Raw genomic sequence first — 19,392 nt, forward strand, 5'->3', positions numbered from 1 at the left:
GTTTAGCACAAATGCACCCAGCTAGGCAGAGAAATCACCCAAACACACAACTGCCCACCATCTATTGTTTCACACCGACTTCCTCCACAGCAGCTATAATCTGCAGATCCAGAGGCTGCTATAATAGAATCTTCAGTCCTAAATTTAAACCCCTAAACATATCATGAGCAGCTGTTCCTCCTTATTAAGTTTGTAAAAAAAACAACCACCACCACCACCCCGTGCCTCTCGGAAGTCCTCAAACGGCACCTTTTTATTTAGGCGCCTACGTGTGGATTTGGGCATTCCTAAAAATGAAGACAGCCTTCCCCAGCTCTGGGTCTCAAAATGGCACACGGCTTTCCCTCGGATTTCTGTACCAGACAGCAAACGGTGGATTCATCCCAAAGAGAGAGAGAGAGAGAGATGCGACAAGCAGCCCCAAAAACGATTCCCAACAGAAACGTCGCACACTGCAAAATACTGTGCTCATTTCCAAGCGGATCTTAAGGCTGTCAGCAGAATTAAGAAAGGAAGGGGGGGGGGGCGAGGAGAGGGAGGGGGGAGAGAGAAAAAGAGAGAGAGAGAGCGAAAATGAAATAAGATTCTAGAAATAAATCGAGGTGGTATTACAATTACCAATTGCAAATGAAGTGGGAGATTTTGGAGGAAAAATTATTTCCACGCCCCAGTCTCCATTCAACGGTGTTTTCATTTTTAATACAACGTTCTCTACTATTCGCACTATGCCGTGGGAATTCCTATGTGCGAGAGACCTTCCTGGTGGATTGTGTGTGGTGTCTTGTGAGAAGGTGTTCCCGTGGAGTTCCCAGCGGAGAATCTTGTATTTAGGACAGATTTCTGCTGAGAAAGTCACTGGTAATGACAACCAGTTTACAGATGCATCGCTAGGGCAGCCCAAATAGTCCTAGTTATCCCCTCCACTACATTATTTACCAACTAACAATGCAGCAAGTGACCTTACAATGCTGCTCAACCTGGATGTGGCTCGACAATTATACAGAAACCTAATCAGGGGAGAAATCTGGGAGAAACTCCTTGTGAAATCTGTAATCCTCTGCTTTGTCCCATTACAAACAACTCCAGAACTCACAACTGCTTGTGTTCCAGGATCCAGTAGACACAGAGTGTTGGAACAGATACATCTGTAGGTATCTCACACAGAGAAACTAAACAGATCCATTCACCTGTCCACGTCCCCCCCGGTTCGAAACTCATCTCTTCCATGAAGCCCTCTTCTCCTTCCCAAGGGACAAGAAATCAGAATATCAATCTATGTGACTGCTACGCTCCCCCCCTACATTTGCCTTCGCTTTCCCTTGCAGCCTAGATTGTAAACTCCTCCGGGCAGGGACCTCTTCAGTTTCTATGGCTTTTACAAAGGACTCCGTGCAGAGATGGCGCCGATACGATTTCTTGTAGGAAACAGCTTTTCAAAGGCTTAACAAGCAAGCACGCTTGGCTATATTTGTGTGTGGTGAGCTCAGTGCTGAGGACCGAAGACAGCTGGCTATATAGACGGAAATGACAGCACCCATATGCCCCAGTAAATGGGCTTCCACAAAGGGAAGACCAGAAACCCCCTCCTGCCACCTCTTCCCTAGTTCTCCCTGGAACACGGAAGTCCAAAGCAGACCTCCAGGAAAGGGGCTCACAGTGCAAGCCCCCGCCGTGCCCTGGCACATCTTACCCCTTCTGATGGCGTCTGCAAAGCACTGCTTGCCTGCTCGAAGGCAAGGATGCTCTCTGCAGTGGTCGAGTGGCTGAAGGGCTTCACAAACAGGAAGTCTCCCTGCTCGGACATTGGGGAGAGGCATGACTTGCAGTGCTGAGCTCCAGCGGCCCCCACTTCCAGGTATCTGATAAAGCCCTCAGGACGGGGGCGCCCGCTGAAAGTGACGGTGGACTTCCGGTCTGTCCTCCGGCTGCAGCAGCGCGAGAGGAACCAGCCCGAGACGCACAGGCCCGACCTGACGCAGCGGGCTCCCACCACCGCCAGCATGACGCACGACACCAGAGAGATGGCCACCAAAGAGATGATCAGGTAGAGCGTTAAGTTGGGAGCCCTGGACGGGGATTTCGGGAGGCGGTCCAACGACTTGGGGAAGTCCTGCACGGCCCGGTTCTCGGAAGAGAGCAGAAGCACCAGCGAGGCGGAGAGGGAGGGCACGCCGTTGTCTCTCACTTCGACCACCACCCTGTGGGACACCCCCGGCTCCCTCAGTGCTCGGGTCACCCGGATCTCCCCGGAGTGGCGCTCCACTTTGAAAGGCGGGGCCTCGTTGGGTTCCTGGAGCAGATGGTAGGACAGCCAAGCATTGTGGCCACTGTCGGCATCCACCGCCACCACCTTCGTCACCAGGTACCCAGGTTCCACGGGGAGCGGGAAGGCGTGGTGAAAGGCGGAACCCTTGGGCACCTCGGGGTGCACAATGGTGGGGGCGTTGTCATTCTGATCCACGATGAACAGATGCAGCGTGGCTGTGCTGCTGAGGGGTGGGGAGCCGGCGTCCTTCACCTCTACTGGGACCTGAAAGACTTTCTCTTGCTCGTAGTCGAGAACCCTGGAAGTGTAGAGACTGCCGTTCTCTTGATTGATGTGAAAATAAGTGGAGATGGGCAGGCCGTGGCTCCCGTTGTCCACGATGGAATAAGACAACTTGGAGTTGACGCCGATGTCTGGGTCGCAGGCTGAGAGGGAGAAGACGAGGGTGCCCGGCGGGGTGTTTTCTTCCACGTGGGCCGTGTAGGAAGGGATGGAGAAAGTGGGCACGTTATCGTTCACGTCTGACACCTGGATGAAGATCCTCTTCTGCGTGGTTCTTGGGGGCAGGCCGGAGTCGGTGGCTTTGACCGTGATGTTATACCCGGCAGCTTTCTCCCGATCCAAGGGGCCATTGGTGACGAGGGAGTAATGCCCTTTGAAGGAAGAGACCAGCTTAAAGGGGATGTGTCTGGTAATGTCTAGGCGGACTTGCCCGTTTTCCTCGGAGTCGTTGTCCTTCGCCCGGATGAGCGCAATCACAGTGCCGGGGGGTGCGTCTTCCTGCACGGGGCTGGACAGAGAGGTCAGCACAATCTCAGGGCTGTTGTCGTTGATGTCCACTACTTCCACGCGGATGTTGCAGTGGCCTTCCATGGCAGGGAATCCCTTGTCTTTCATGTAGATGGCGATCTCGTAGGCGCTGGATTCCTCGTAATCCAACAAAGCTTTGGTCCGGATCTCCCCTGTTTGTGGGTCCAGACTGAACAAGCTGAGGAGTTTGGGAGGCACGCTGTTGCTGGCCTTGAAAAAATACTCCACCTCTCCGTTGGGGCCTTCGTCCAAGTCGGTGACATTGAGCTTCGTGACCACGGTCCCCACGGGGACGTTCTCCTCCAGGTAGACTCTGGAGACCGGGGGCTCACACACCGGGGGGTTGTCGTTGGCGTCCAGGACGTGAATGGTCACCTTGGCGGTGCCCGACTGGACCGGCGCCCCGCTGTCCAGGGCGGTCAGGACCAAGTGGTGGACGGCGGCCTTCTCCCTGTCCAGCAGCTTCTCCAGGACGATCTCGGGCACCTTGACGCCGTCGCCGCGGACGTGGACGCCGAGGGCGAAGTGCTCGCTGGGGCTGAGCTCGTAGGCGGCGACCGAGTTGGAGCCGGTGTCGGGGTCCTCGGCGGCCTCGAGGCGCAGGCGGGTGCCCGGGTTGGCCACCTCGGTGACCTCGAGCGAGACCTCGTCCTTGGGGAAGCGGGGCGCGTTGTCGTTCACGTCGAGGATCTCCACCTCCAGGCGGCTGAGCTGCAGCGGGTTCTCCAGCACGAGCTGCAGCGGGAAGGCGCACGTGGGGTGGGCTGGGTGAGGAGGGCTCTCATGGGTTCAGGGCGCTCAGGTAATTCAGCAGCGCGCCGTCGGCCAGGTTGACGCGGAAGGCCGGCCGCCGGCCCTCGCCCAGCAGCTGCAGCCGCCGCGCCGCCAGGCTGCGCGCCTCCACGCCCAGGTCCTTGGCCACGTTGCCCACCCACGAGCCCGGCGGCCGGTCCTCCGGCACCGAGTAGCGCAGCTGCGCCGCCGCCCGCCCCCACCCCCACCACGGCGCCGCCGCCCCCAGGCAGGCCGCCAGGGCCAGCAGCGCGCCAGCCATGGGTCGCCCGGCTCTGCGGCGGCGGCGGCGGCGGGGCTCTGCGGTGCCCGGAGCCCGGCTGCGCAGCCGACGCGAGCCCGCCGCAGCAGCAGCAGCAGCCGGTGCGGGCGAGCGGGGAGGGGGCCTGGCTGGCGAGCGCCGCCGCCGCCGCCGCTCATTGGCAAAGGCGGGCTGACGACTGCCGAGCCCCGCCGCCGCCGCCGCCGCCGCCGCGAAGCCCCTTCCCCGAAACGGCCCCCTCCCTCTCGCGCCCGGCGCGGGGGCGCGCTCGACGGCCCCCCGAGCACCCCCGGGCGCAGCTGCAGCGGCGGGCAAGGGGAGCGCAGCGCAGCGCAGGCACCCTCAACCCCCTCCCTGCAGGGGAGGCCAGGGGGAGGGGCGGGAGCAGAGGGGGGACCCCGGGTGCGGGGGGGGGGAGGCTCACCTTGCCGCAGACGTCCGGCTCGAGCCCGCTGCGCGTCGGCGCTGCGCTCAGGATCAGGCTGGGCTTCAGGAAGACGAACTCGCTGACGTCCGAGACCGGCGACAGGCAGGAGCGGTAGCCCCGGGCTGGGGGTCCCAAGCAGGCCACCTGCACCCCGATGGGCGCCTCGCCCGGGCTCAGCTGGTAGTGGCACTGCTCCAGCATGGGGTCCAGCGGGTCCTGGAGCATGCCGCCTTGGCTCCTGCAGCAGCCGAAGGGGGTTGGGGGTCGGCAGGCCCCCGGGCGGCAGCAGCGCACCCCCAGGGCCACCAGAGCCATCAGCGAGATGGTGGAGATGGCGGCCAAGGAGATGATCAGGTAGACAGTCACCATGGGGGGCCCCTCGCTCTCCTCCGACTGGGCAGTCAAGCCCAGGAAGGCTTCCGGGCCGCTCTCCTCCAGGAGCACCACCACAGTGACGGAGGAGGACATGGCAGGCTCTCCAGAGTCTCTGACCACCACCACCAGCTCCTGGGTAGGGTCGTCCAGGTCTTGCAGGCCCCGCGTGGTCCTCACCTCCCCGTTGCGCAGGGCCGTGCTGAAAAGGCTGGGGTCGGTGGCTTGCTCCAAGTGGTAGGAGAGCCAGGCGTTTCTCCCAGAGTCCAAGTCCACGGCCATAATTTTGGTGACTAAGGTGTTGGCGGCGGTCGACCGGGAGATCCTGAACTGCATCGCGGAGTCTTTGGCCATGAAGGGGAATCGGATCCAGGGCGCATTGTCGTTCTGGTCTAATAAGTAGATGTGCGCCATGATCCGGTTGCACAGAGGGGGAGAGCCTCCGTCGCAGGCCTCCACCTGGAACCGGAAATGGTTGAGCTGCTCATAATCGAAGGGGCACTCTGCGTACACTTGCCCGCTTGTGGGGTTGATGGAGATGTAAGAGGTCGGGTCCTCCACTCTCTGCCGCCCAGGGCTGGCCAAAACCGAGTAAGAGAGGCGGGAGTTTTGGTCTTTGTCGGCATCCGCCGCCGAAACGGTCAGAAGGACGGCCCCGATGGGATTGTTCTCCTCCAGGATCACTTCGTAATAAGACCTGTCAAACTGAGGCGGGTTGTCGTTGACGTCGGCGAGGGTGATGGAGAAAGACATGTACTGGGAGAAGGAGGGGTTTCCCAAGTCAAAGGCGTGAACGGTGACGTTGTAGTGCGCCACGCTCTCCCGGTCTAGCTGTTCGCTGGTCAGCAAGGAATACTGGTGCTCAAAGTCCTTCCGAAGTTTGAAAGGGAGGTTTCTGGGCAGGTCACACTGAACCTTCCCTTGATCGCCAGAGTCCTGGTCCTTGACGTGGATCACGGCCACCACAGTGCCGGGAGGCGCGTCTTCGTTGATGGAGCTGGAAAATGAGGTAAGGACAACTTCGGGGGGGTTGTCGTTCACATCCGTCACTTCCACCACGACGCTGCAGTGCTCTTCCATTGTGGGGGAGCCCATGTCCGTGGCCTCCACTTCGATCTCATACACGCTGGACTCTTCAAAGTCCAGGTTCCCTTGGACACGGATCTCTCCTGTGATGCTGTCGATCGCGAAGGTCTTGCGCAGGGTTTCTGAGTTGTGGCTGCTGAGGGAGTAGCGGATTTCCCCATTAGGCCCTTCGTCCCGGTCTGTTGCGTTCAGCTTGATCACCAGCGTCCCCAGGGGGGAGTTTTCGACCAAGCGGGTGTGGTAAGCGGGCTTGTCAAAAACGGGGTGGTTATCATTGGCATCCAGAACTTGGACGGCGATTTGGATTGTGCTCGACTTGGGGGGTGAGCCGCCATCTTCTGCTGTCAGGACTAAACGGTGAACTGCTATGTGCTCTCTGTCCAACAGGTTCTCCAGGACCAGCTCCGGGAACTTGCTGCCGTCCGTGCGTGCCTTCACGTTGAGGTTGAAGTTCTCGTTGGCGCTGAGGTGGTAAGTCTGCAGGGTGTTTGTTCCCACGTCCGGGTCCTGCGCGTGCGGGATGGGGAAACGGGCGCCCAGCGCGGCCAGCTCATAGATCTGCAGGGCGATCGCGCTGCTGGAGAATTCAGGAGCGTTGTCGTTGATGTCCAGGATCTCCACTTCGATGCGATAGAACTCCACGGGGTTTTCGATCGCCAGCTTAAGATGCAGGAAGCACCGCAGGTTGGGCCCGCAAAGCTGCTCTCTGTCTATTCTGTCACTGACTATTATGATCCCGGTGTTCACGTTCACAGAGAAGTACTGGGAGTCGGAATCGGAAAGCACCTGCAGGTTGGCAGCGGCCAGCTTTGCCACATCCATTCCTAAGTCCTTAGCAACATTTCCCACAAAGGATCCCCGAGTGAGCTCCTCTGGGACAGAGTAACGGATCTGTGCAGCAGAGCCACTCAGAAGCAGCCAGAGAGAAAAGGCATGCAGGAGTCCCAGACGCCAGGCAGAGTTTTCTGTTCTGAGCATCTTTCTGATATCCACAGCAGGAAGCAATAACACTGCAAACCGGGAGCTATAGATAGCAGACAGTATTTCTTTAAGCCCCTGGAGGATTCACCGCCTATCTGGAAGAAATGTGAAACAACGGAGAGAACAGGGGGACTGTGATCACTGTTTACCTCTCTCATTCATTGTTTTGGTTTGAGAGAGATTGATACAGCTGTAGAGGGGAGTGGTGCGCGCCGCCCGATCTTCAATGTTAGCCACCCAGCCATTGGCTGAGACGGCCTCCCCCTGCATCCAATCAGGGGCCTCCGTCTCAGGACAGCAACACACGCACCAATCCAAGTGTGGAAGTTGCTACTGTGCAAAAAAGGACCGCGTAACCTGCTGTTTTTAACCTAGAGACACCAGGCTAAACGGCAGAACAATGGGAAACAAAGCCCCCAAACCGACGGGGGGCTTTGATTTCTGCCCCAGCTACAAGACCCTTCTGAAGTAGCGGAAGCGGCAAAAGGCCTCGCTGGCTTTGTAAGCTCAGCCCGAACCCGCTTCTTCTGTCTGTGAACGGCTGCTTTGGGGGGGAAACAATGGGAGAGAAGCAATTCTGCTATAGTTAGAAAGCCAGAGAAGCTAGAAAGCTTCCCAGTCAACCAACTCCGCTCGCTTTAGACTTCAAATGCATAACATTCTCAGGAAAAAAATATATAATCTAAGTACATTTTTAGCAGCAAGGGCTCTTGCTGTCCTAGAAACATTACAGAAGTGTGTGAGAGCTGGATTTGTGACAGGCAGCTTCTGAAGGACAGCCTATTCCAGTGGTGGCGAACCTTTGGCACTCCAGATGTTATGGACTACAATTCCCATCAGCCGATTGGCCATGCTGGCAGGGGCTGATGGGAATGGTAGTCCATAACATCTGGAGTGCCAAAGGTTTGCCACCACGGGCCTATTCACAGTAGCCAAACTTTTGCATCCTCTGAGGGCCTTTGCCAGTTAACAGGCAAGTTTGGTGCACGAAGTAACCCCAAATAATATTTTGGGACACCCCGACACTCACAGGGAAAAAGCCAGCCATACAGACTGGGCAGTTTGCCCGGCCATCACTACAGTTGCCAGTCCCACGGACTAACTCTGGTTGAAGCAGCTCTCTCCCTTTGTGTATTTTGTGGAGGAAGGAGATAGAAATTACACCCTTGTATTGTTAAAGGCTCTCACAGCCGGAATCACCGGAACATTGTGGGGTTTCTGGGCTGCATGGCCATGTTGATGGCCATGCAGGCCAGAAACCCCACGACACTCCAATTATACCCTCAGTTCACTGACTCAGCCCCTCATGAATCCCTCCACCAGAACAGTGCTGGATCAGACCACGCAAAAACTGCTCCCACCCCACTCAGGCAACATGTGAACAGTCAGGCTGCAAAGGCTTTTTGTAGAATTGCTAGGAGAAAAGAAATAGAAAACGGGACCTCACCTGCAAGGAATGGTTCAGTGTATTGGTTCGAGACACGAAAGAATCATAGTCCCTTGTTAGGGTGCTTGACGGGGGGTAATCCACAGGCCTCATGAAGGTGAAATCGCTCCGGTCAGATCCTGGGGAGTAGCTGGCCCTATAGCCCTGGCTCTCCGAGTCCGTGGGCCTCAGCGTGACCTCCATGTATTTCAGAGTGCCATCGGAGTTCAGCTGCAGCTTGGGGGTAGACTGTTTGAAAACGTCCCTGGCAGGAACGTCACCTAGGCTGCAGCAAGAGGCATCTCTGCGCCTTTTACTCCAAAAGCATTTTGCAGACAGGACGATGAAAGTAATGATGGACACGATGCTCACAGCCACCAGCGCGATGATCAGGTAGAAGGTGAGGTCCAGTTTTTCTTTGGGTTTGGTCAGGAAATCTTGAAGTTGAGGTCCTTCCTCGAAGACTTCGTCCTCCAAAGAAACCAAGATGGTGACGGTGGTGGACAAAGAGGGGTCTCCGTTGTCCTTCACCAGGACAAGGATTTTCTGGGCAGTGAGATCTGTTTCCTGGAAGTCTCGGACAGTCCGGACTTCCCCCGTGTGGGGAGCCACTTGGAACAGGGAAGGGTCTGTGGACTGCGGAAGCAAAGAATAGGACAGCCAGGCGTTATGGCCGGAGTCTGCATCCACCGCTGTGACTTTGGTTACTATATAGCCTGCCGGGGCAGACTGAGGGATCCTTTGGAGCGCAGACAACTCCTGGCCAATCACTGGGTGCAAAACAGTGGGGGTGTTGTCATTCTGATCCAGTACGAAGAGATAGACGGTGACGTTGGAGCTCAGCTGGGGTGACCCAGCATCGTGGACAGTGACAGGGATTTGAAGCACCTGGAGCGCCTCATAGTCAAAAGTGCGCTGGGCATAAATGTTCCCATTGTCTGGGTTGATGTAGACAAAGGAAGAGACAGGGGCGTCTTGGATCCAACTCCCTGACACCAGGTAAGTCAGCTGGGAATTGTCGCCCTCATCAAGATCTGAAGCCACTACTGTGCACAACAGGGAGCCAGGTGGGTTGTTCTCCTTCAGGAAGGAGTTGTAGAAATTCTGGGAGAAGGACGGGGCGTTGTCATTGACGTCTGAAATGTTCAGCACGATAATGACATCTGTGCTTAGAGGGGGGGACCCCGAGTCTCGGGCGGTCATTTTGATGGTGTATTGAGAAACCAGCTCTCTGTCCAGCTTCTCCCGGGTCATTAAGGAATAGTGGTTTTCAAAAGATTTAATTTTAAAAGGGAGCTTTGGCGATATTTCTAAAACCACTTCGCCATTGGCCCCCGAATCGTGGTCTCGTACATTGAAAAGCCCCACCACTGTCTCCAAGGGGGTGTTTTCTGGCACTGGGTTTACTAGGGACGTAAGGAGGAACTCGGGGGCGTTGTCGTTCTCATCCTCGATTTCCACATGGATAACACAGTGGCCTTCCATTTGTGGAACACCCTTATCTCGGGCCCTCACATGGAGCTCATAAGAACGGGACTCTTCAAAATCCACGTCTCCTCGGACGTGGATCTCACCTGTGTGGGGGTCCAAACCAAACAACTTCTGGATGGAATCCGACGTGTGGATTCCGAAGGAGTACTGTATCTCTCCATTGGACCCTTCGTCCGGGTCGGTTGCATTGAGCTTGAAAAGCAAAGAACCTACAGGGATATTCTCCGGCAAGGTGACCTTGTACACCGGGAGATCGAACGCCGGCTCATTGTCATTGTTATCAAGGACCACGATGGTCAGTTGAGCTGTTCCAGAGAGGACAGGATCCCCCCCGTCGTGAGCAGTCAGTATGAGCTGGTGTTCCGGCTGCTGCTCCCTATCCAAAGGCTGCTCCAACACCAGCTCGGGCAATAGCTTGCCGTCCTTCACATTCTTCACATTGAGTGAAAAGTGGGGGTTGGGGCTGAGTCGGTAGGCGCTGACGGCATTGGACCCCACGTCGGCATCATGCGCGCTCTCCAGTGGGAAACGAGCCCCTATGGGGGCAGACTCGGCTATTTTCAACAAAAGCCGGGGGGTGGGGAACCGGGGGGCATTGTCATTCAGGTCCAAAATCTCCACTTCCAGGTGAAACAGTTCCAGGGGGTTTTCTATGACCACTTGGACTGGCAAGAGGCACACTAAGCTGGCTCCACACAGGCTCTCCCGGTCTATCTTTTCGTTCACCAGAAGGGACCCACTGGCCAGATTCACGGCAAAGTACCTTCTGTTCTCCTCAGCCAGCCTCAGCCTGCGGCTTGGGAGATCTGCCACCGTCAAGCCCACATCCTGAGCCACCTTCCCCACCGGGGTCCCTGGCTCCGACTCCTCCACCACAGAGTAGTGGATCTGTCCTGCGACCAACGCCTGGCCAAACAGCAAAAATAAGCCCGGTACTTGCCATTTGGACGAAGGGTGCCAAGACCAGCACAGCTCCATTTCTGGAAAAGTCTTCTCCCAGAAGGAATCTCGGAGGTATCCCAATGGTCAGGAGGGTACAGGACCAAGATGAGTGCTGGTTCAAAATCCCTTGGTATTCCCTTCCAATGGAATTAAAGTGGCTTTTAAGCTTGCCTGGCTGCAGCAACAGAGTGTTAGTCAGAGAGCTGAGGGGGTGGATTGGGGGAGGGAAGCTGAGCTACAGCCATAGCGACGACGACGGGGGAGGAAAGCCAAGAGCAGAAAGAGCAGATTCTGCCCCCCCCCCCATCAAATTGGGATCAGCACCTGACTGGATGACAGCTCTGGTCCCTCTCCACCAATGGCAACGCCACCTACACTCTTAAAGCTGCAGTGATGATGGAAGGTGTGGAGATGTCAGAACTGGGCGCTTTTGGTCCTCCATCTCCAGACATAAGGATTTGGGAGCCTGGGTCGTCACTGGTTTTGGCAGCTAAGTTTAGCTCCTTAGTTTCTTGTTCTCAAGGAAACAGCACGTCCGGAAAGCCTGAACAGTACAAATCCTCAATTGTTCACATGAGCCAGATTTCTTGTATCTCCTCTTCACGAAAAAAAAAAAGCAACACTCAGCTGTAGGGACTACAGAACCATTGCTTCTTTGGCTAATAACTGGACTGATTTTTTCACTTGCTATGAAAAAGGTATCTGTTGAAGAACAACAAAGGGAAGATACGACCCCTTACAGAAAGGGCTTTGGCACCCTCTCCCTCCTCTCCATTTAAAACCATAGACGTTACCAAGGCAAAAGCAACCCTTTTAGAATGTTCACTTCCAAGCACAAAAACATCCACCACTCAGGGCTAGAATGCATAAACTTCAACTCGCTTAAGACCTCCCAGTTCTATTCAGTTGGCGCTCCAAAATTAGAACAACACAGGCAGGGGAGAAGTCTTTCTGCATAACCAAGAAGCAATGGCATAACTCTGAACTGCAGACGCCTACAAACCAAGGAATTTTTAGGCTGTGCTTAAAAATAAATAAAAGGCCAGATTACAAAATACCAAAGTCTTTACATTAGTTAGATGGATAGAAAAGCTCCCACTTCCTCCGTGGTTAATGACATCCTAGAGTGGACTGCAATGAACTCAATGGACGAACCATCTTGCACAACACCCTAGTCTACAACAGAACGTTCTTAAAGCATTTCTGACCTCTTTGCTGCTCCCCCTTCAAAAGCACTCAAAGGAAGAAGATTCTGCAAACTTCTCAGGCAAATTAATCAAACACTGGACTTCTCTCATATCTAGACAGCTCTTGTTAACATTTAATCTACAACCTGTATCGCAGTAATTTAAAGAAACTGCTTTATATACCCTTCTCAGTTCCTCCTTTTGCAAGCATTTGAAGATGGGCAATGTTGAGATTCCTTGAGAGAGCATTGAAAGTTCCTTGTGGAATCTCAAAACCAAAGGAGTTCCAACTAACAAATCAACCATCCTAATACGAAATCACGGTCATCCAGCCCATCAGAGATTACATCAGGATCAAAGGGTTCTTACAGATATACTCACAGGGAGGTATCCATGTTAGGTTCTAGGGCCGTGGTGGTGAACCTTTGGCACTCCAGATGTTATGGACTACAATTCCCATCAGCCCCTGCCAGCATGACCAATTGGCAGGGGCTGATGGGAATTGTAGTCCATAACATCTGGAGTGCCAAAGGTTCGCCACCACGGTTCTAGGGGTAGAATGAAAGTCAAGACCAGTAGCACCTTAAAGACACTGGACAATTTTGTGGATCTTTAAAGTGCTACTGGACTGGAAATTTTATGCATAGAGAATAGAATTTGTTGTCTCACCTCATTGGGTTCTCGGGAGAGACTTCCAGCCAGAAGAGTATCCGTATTGGTGATATCCCGTTGAGTAAAGGGCTTTGCAATCCTGAAATTTCCCCCTTCTGGCAAGAGGGTTTGGCCAGATCTTAGGAGAGGAAAGTGAGAAACAGACTCCCTCCCGATGAACGCTGCTGGGAACTCCATTTTCTCATCTGGGCTCAAGTTCACTGGGAAAGTGTCAAAGTGTCTTGGCACGGGTACAGAGTTCCTTCCCTTCGCGTCTCTGGCCCAAGAAGCATCCAAGGGCCTCCTCCTCAATCGCTGGAGGCATTTAGTAGCTAAAAACGCAAAAGTCAAAACAGCAAGGACGGAGATTGCTACCACAGCAATAATAAGATGCAAGGTGATGCGGGACAGCCCGTCTGGTTCCACAGTGGCCTTCCTGAGGTCCGCCAGGCCGGGCTCATGCCCATGTTCTATATTCAGCAACAGAGTCGCGGTGGCAGTTAGTGCTGGTTTCCCATTGTCCAGGATCACCACCACAAGCTCCTGGGAAGGGGAGTCTTGTTCCAGAAAAGGGCGGAGCGTTCGGACCTCTCCCGAGTATGCCGAGACTTTGAAGAGGCTGGGGTCCGTGGCCTGTTGCAGCTTGTAAGAAATCCACGCATTCAGCCCGGAGTCTGCATCCACAGCTGTCACCTTGGTTACTAGGTACCCTTCCTGTGCTGAGAAAGGAACTGGCTGTTGGGCTAGGACACCCTCCCTGGTCACCGGGTACACAATAAGCGGAGCATTATCATTCTGGTCGACAATGAAAATGGAGATGGTTGCGTTGGTGCTCAAGGGAGGAGAGCCACTGTCTCTTGCTTGTATCTGGAAAACCAGCTGCTGCGTCTGTTCGTAGTCAAACGAACAGCCGCTGTAGATGGTGCCGTTTTCTGTGACGTGGACACAGGAGGAAATGGGGACTCCATTAACACTATGCTCCACCAATGAGTAGGACAACTGAGCATTCTGGCCCAGATCGGGGTCAAAGGCAGATACAGTAATGATTGGTACCCCCAAAGCATTGTTCTCGCTCACAAGAGCCTGATAGGCAGGCTGTGAGAAGGAGGGCGAGTTATCGTTCAGGTCAGAGATGTTTACAAGCAAATGGCGCTGGCTGGAAAGAGGTGGAGAACCAAAATCTGTAGCCATGATTATAACATTGTACTGGGATATCTCCTCCCGATCCAGAGGGCCACTGGTGATCAAAGAGTAGTGGTTCTTGAAAGAGGGGACAATTTGGAAGGGGACATCTGCAGGAAGATGAAGCTGAACTTCCCCATTTTCCCCAGAATCTCCATCACTGACTTTGAGGAGGCCCACTACGGTACCAGGGAGAGCATCTTCTGGTACGGTAGTGGAGAGAGAAATGAACTCAATCAAAGGCGTATTATCGTTCAAATCTGCTACCTCCACTAAGACATTGCAGTGAGCATCCATGGAAGGTGACCCTTGGTCTTTAGCCCTTACGTCAATCTCATAAGAAGTGGCCGCCTCACAGTCCACGTTTCCCAGAACTCGTATCTCCCCAGTCTCTTCGTTCAGGCTGAAGATCTTACGGATTTTCTGGGAAGTGTGGCTGCTGAAGGAATAGGTCACTTTCCCGTTGGGTCCCTCGTCCTTGTCTACAGCATGCAAATGGACAACCAGGGTTCCCAGTGGGGCATTTTCTAGCAGGCTAACTTTGTACACTGACTGATTAAACACAGGGGAATTATCATTGGCATCAATAACGGACACCACGATCTCAGCAGTCCCAGATCTAGCTGGAGCTCCTCCGTCCAGCGCTGTAAGCACCAATCGATGACTCTGCTCCTCCTCTCTATCCAGCGCCTTCTCCAGAATCAGTTCGGGATGTTTGCTGCCGCCTTTATGAGACTTAATGCTCAGCGTGAAGTGTCCGTGGGGGCTCAGCTGGTAGGTGCTGACCGAATTCGTGCCGATGTCCAAATCCTCGGCGCTCTCCAGGGGGAAGCGGGTCCCTGGCTTTGCAGACTCCGCAATCTCCAAACGGGTGAGGCTGTTGAGGAAAATGGGGTCGTTGTCATTCACATCCAGGATCTCTATTTCCAGTCGGTGGGAGGCTGTGGGGTTTGATAGCAGGAGCTCTAGATACAGCAGGCAGCGCAAGCTGGGCCCACAAAGTTGCTCTCGGTCCAGCCGTTCCTTGACCACCAAGACCCCGCTCTGAGCCTCGGCTTGGAAGTACTTCTCCGCGGAGCCAGCCACGATCTGCAGCTGTCGGGAGCCCAACCGGGCAGCGTCCAGACCCAGGTCTTTAGCCATATCCCCAACAAGGGCCCCAGGTGCTAGTTCCTCCAGTATGGAGTAGCGGAGCTGTGTCATCTCTCCAGCGCTCCGGAGAGAGACAGAAACCAAAAGCCAAACACTTACTTGCCACGGCAGAAATGGTCTTTCTGTGGGAGAGAACATGATGCCGACCAAAATGTCTCCTCCCTTCGCCGGACCTCTGTCTTCTCCGATCCCAACACATCCAAGGAAGCAACAGAAAATTCAATTTTAGATCACACAAGGACTAACAAAGCTGCGCGCCATCTGCATCGCTTATCTTGTTTTTCCACGGAGAATGGAACAGCAGCCACGAGTCTGTCCCAGAATCCGGAGAGGAGGGACTTGGCTGTCAATCAAAGCAGAGACTGGGTCTCTACGACCAAGGGAGCTTTCCGATGGACCACCCCATTCTCCACCGGTGTGGGGGAGGTCTTAAAGGGGCAGTACAAACGGTGTAGGCTTGGAAGCCAATTTGCCAGCTGTCACTGCCTGATTTTCCCAAGATAATTATCTTAACATTTAATCCCATGTCACTGCAAGCTTTTATATGCATTATTGAACGTTCCGAGCATTTCAACTCATTAAGGACCACCTCTTTGTTTTCAAATGGTTACACGGAAAACCAAGGAACGGCATATTTTCCTTGACATTCTAATTTTATCTGAGGCGCACACGGCAGAACTCACGCACCATTGCACAATTAAGCGATGCGCTGCTATTTGCTAGGAGCGCTTTAAAGGACACAAGCGGATCGTCAGAAAAGCCTTCAAAGAAAAAAACAAACATTCGCTAACGAAGATAACAACAGCGCGTCAAAGTTCACTTACGTTGTACCTCTGTCTTTAATCTCCAAATAGAGCCCCCCACCCCGCAAATCTCAGAAATAGAACATCCAATGCCTGAAGGGGAATGGATCCTAGGAACCCAAAACGTAGTTCCCCCAATTCAAATCTGCATTCAGGAGGGGGTTACTGAAGGGATGGGCCCGTTGTGTCTTATCCCTCTGCCTCGGCTATAGATTTTACACTGCAGACAGTGCTTGTCATTTTTAACTTCATATGATTTAATTTAAAAGTGCTTTATAAATAATAAATGTCACTATTACTATTTCATCAGTAAGAACCTGCTGCTTACTGAGACACAAGAAATGAACGATTCGCTGTTTATGTCCAGGACATTTCTTTTCCCACCAGGAAGTGCAATGGGAGCTTTCGCTGATTGCGTGGGCTGGAACATCCAGCCTATTCCTGCCGCTTTTCGACTGCCCCACGGAAGGCAGAGCTGTCCTAAGGAGAGCTTTTTCAGAGAAATAAATACAGATGTGGAGAAGAACGGTACTGCAGTGGCAACTTCCAGCTGTACATTCACTGGAAAATGTACATAAGTGCACATGCTCTACTTCTCTTCCCCCCAAACCAAGTCCAGAATCCTGCTTTTCTAGCAAGTGAAACTGCCACATGTTTTTATTTCACTCTGCAAGTGCTAAAACAGGTCCTGTCTTTCATAGTATTTCATGGTAGATGCACTAGGAAATACATGAGCGTAATCGCTGCAGATAAAAACATGCAGCGAACACACAGCAGTTCACAACACAGTCTGTGCACATTGCACACTTCATTTTTTAAAATACATGGGTTGAGCAACTCTCATGTTACATTCGATGCATGTACAGCCGAACATGTGATTTAAACCCTACATATATCGAAGGACTGGTCTTCCCATAAAATGAATGTTTGTTGGCTGTGTCTCACAAACAGCTGTACTGCATTTGCATGCAGGTTGCACATGTGTTCAGTGTGACACGTGAACAGGACTAGTGTATTCATTTGTTCTGGAGCGTGTGGCACAGTCATCACTGTACTGAGATTCTGTTTTAGCTTTGCGTATTTTACTGTTCCCAAATGTTCCGCTAATGGAACAAATGGTCCCAAAGTCTGTTAATCAAACCTGCGCCATTTGATTCTTCCCAGTATGTTGCTTGGACAGGGTACCTGGGGCTGCCTGCCCCAGTTGTAGCAGAAGTCCAAGGATTTCTGCACCCAGGGGCAGGATACACCATTCAGCCTGTTCCTTCCTTGTTTTCTAGCAATGTCATTTTCTCCACAACCTCACATTTTGTAATCGGGAGTGAGAATATAGTTAATAGACAAAAAAGATGGTTTCTCAAGAATCACAAGCCTCAGTCACCATTCACTTGAGTTGCTAAAAACTAAAAACCATCCTAATGATCAAAGAAGGAACACAGAAGGAGTGGGAAGAGTTTGGATTTATAACCTCCTTTCTCTCCTGTAAGGAGACTCAAGGCAGTTTACAACCTCTTCCTCTCCCCACAACAGATACCTTAGGACATAGGTGTCAAATTCACGGCCCTCCCGATGTTATGGACTACAGTTCCCATCATGCTGGCAGGGATGATGGGAACTGTAGTCCATAACATCTGGAGGGCTACGAGTTTGACACCTGTGCCTTAGGACAGTGGTGGCGAACGTTTGGCACTCCAGATGTTATGGACTACAGTTCCCATCAGCCCCTGCCAGCATGGCCAATTGGCGAATGTTTGGCACTCCAGATGTTATGGACTACAATTCCCATCATCCCTTGCCAGCATGATGCCGCCAGGGGATGATGGGAACTGTAGTCCATATCATCTGGAGTGCCAAACATTCGCCACCACGGCCTTAGGAGGTAAGTAAGGCTGAGAGAGTTCTACAAGAACTGTAACTAGCCCCAAATCACCCAGCAGGCTTCACGTGGAGAAGCAGGGAAACAAATCCAGTCTACCAGATACGAGTCCGGTGATCATATGGAGGAGTGGGGAATTGAACCTGGTTCTCCAGATTACAATCCACCACTCTCAACCACTACACCACAACTACAACAGGGCAGCTACTAAATAAAACCAGCAGGCTGCATGTAGATTACTGAACACTGTGAAATGCAATCTACGTAAAGTACACCTTATCAGAAACCGAAGATTAAACATACGATTGGATTCCAGGGATCTGTTCTGCAAGAAGGGGCGCTTTAGGGGAAACGAACCATCCCCTGACGCAAGGCATTTGGAGGGATCCTGCTTCAGGGATGATTCCTTCTGCCAGAAGCAAGTGCCTGTGCTAGCAGAATGGATCCATGCATTTGCTCTCAGATATTATCAAATGCCAGACCAAAGACCACCGCGTGCCAAACAGTTGCGCTTTTCAAAAATCAAGGCAAACCTGTACAAAACCTCACACAGTTCATTAAAATGGTGTCCCACAACTTCATTTACTACAGAGCCCAGGAGTTGGGAATGTTGAAATCAGGTCCTTCCGGGAACTGTGCCAAAGCCTTGTATGTTCTACCGCCCCCCCCCCCCAAGTCTCTCCCTCTCCTCCATAACATGCAGCCTTCTTGACCTCCCCAGTCCTATTGCTCACAGACTACCCATGTACCCTGTTTCCCCGAAAATAAGACAGTGTCTTATATTAATTTTTGCTCCCAAAGATGTGCTATGTCTTAATTTCAGGGGATGTCTTAGTTTTCTGGTGTTCTGTTCGACGGGCATGCTTCCAAATAAAAACTTTGCTACGTCTTACTTTCGGGGGATGCTTTATATTTAGCACTTCAGCAAAACCTCTACGACGTCTTATTCTCAGGGGATGTCTTATTTTCGGGGAAACAGGGTACCAGCCTGCCTGCAATTGAATGACCAATGGTGTGGCAGAGGATTACACCACAGATTTATACTCGGGTAACTGTAATTTCCCACTGGCAGGAGGCTCCTGGAAATGTAGGTCAGATGTGATTTTCATTGGAGACAGGCAGCAAACCTACGTCTGGGTTGCAACACTTCAGTTTGGTTAACATGCGCGAATGCGTCTTCTCACAACAAAAGCATTCCCTGCATGCAGAAAATCAGCATGTCACCTGAAAAGGTTCTAACCTATATTTTTTTCTGACATGCTAATTTTCTATCTATGGGGGGGGGGAGGTTGGATTTTCAACAGAGCAGCACTCCAGCACACGAGCAGTCAGCTACATTTGCCACCTTAACACAGATTTATCACCCCCCAATGAAGACCAGATAGCTGCTCGGAAGTCAACAGTTCTCAACACCTGGGAAGAGGCCAGGGCAGCAAAACTGTGGCCCCTTCCGCACAGACAGTATAATGCATTTTCAATCCACTTTCAATGCACTTTGCAGCTGTGCGGAATAGCAAAATCCACTTTCAAACCATTGTGAAAGTGAATTGAAAGTGCATTATTCTGCACGTGCGGAAGGGGCCTGTTCTGAAACTGATCTATGCCTGTGATGCAGATATTTCAGAGAATAATCGTAAGAACATTTATCCATCTTCCAAAGCCTTAAACTCCTTGGCAGAACATGGG

The 19,392-nt window shown here is 52.8% G+C and overlaps 1 protein-coding gene across 23 annotated transcripts in view; it reads right to left on the reverse strand.

Annotated features, from left to right (window-relative positions):
* LOC125443375 (protocadherin gamma-C5-like) overlaps window positions 1-19,392 on the reverse strand; it is a 373,248-nt gene that overhangs the window by 23,034 nt on the left and 330,822 nt on the right. The window contains exon 1 of one of the 23 annotated variants that reach the window (XM_048515404.1): window positions 12,712-16,013. The exons of 20 other annotated variants lie outside the window; for them this stretch is intronic. In XM_048515404.1, the coding sequence (XP_048371361.1) occupies window positions 12,712-15,165 (2,454 nt within the window). In that variant the 5' untranslated portion in view covers window positions 15,166-16,013. Of the gene's footprint in view, window positions 1-4,554; window positions 7,522-8,443; window positions 12,210-12,711; window positions 16,014-19,392 lie in introns of those variants that run through there. 2 more of the 23 variants (XM_048515407.1, XM_048515412.1) reach the window with 2 other exon arrangements.

The sequence above is a fragment of the Sphaerodactylus townsendi genome, linkage group LG14 (genome assembly GCF_021028975.2).
Source record: "Sphaerodactylus townsendi isolate TG3544 linkage group LG14, MPM_Stown_v2.3, whole genome shotgun sequence".
Lineage (NCBI taxonomy): Eukaryota > Metazoa > Chordata > Lepidosauria > Squamata > Sphaerodactylidae > Sphaerodactylus > Sphaerodactylus townsendi.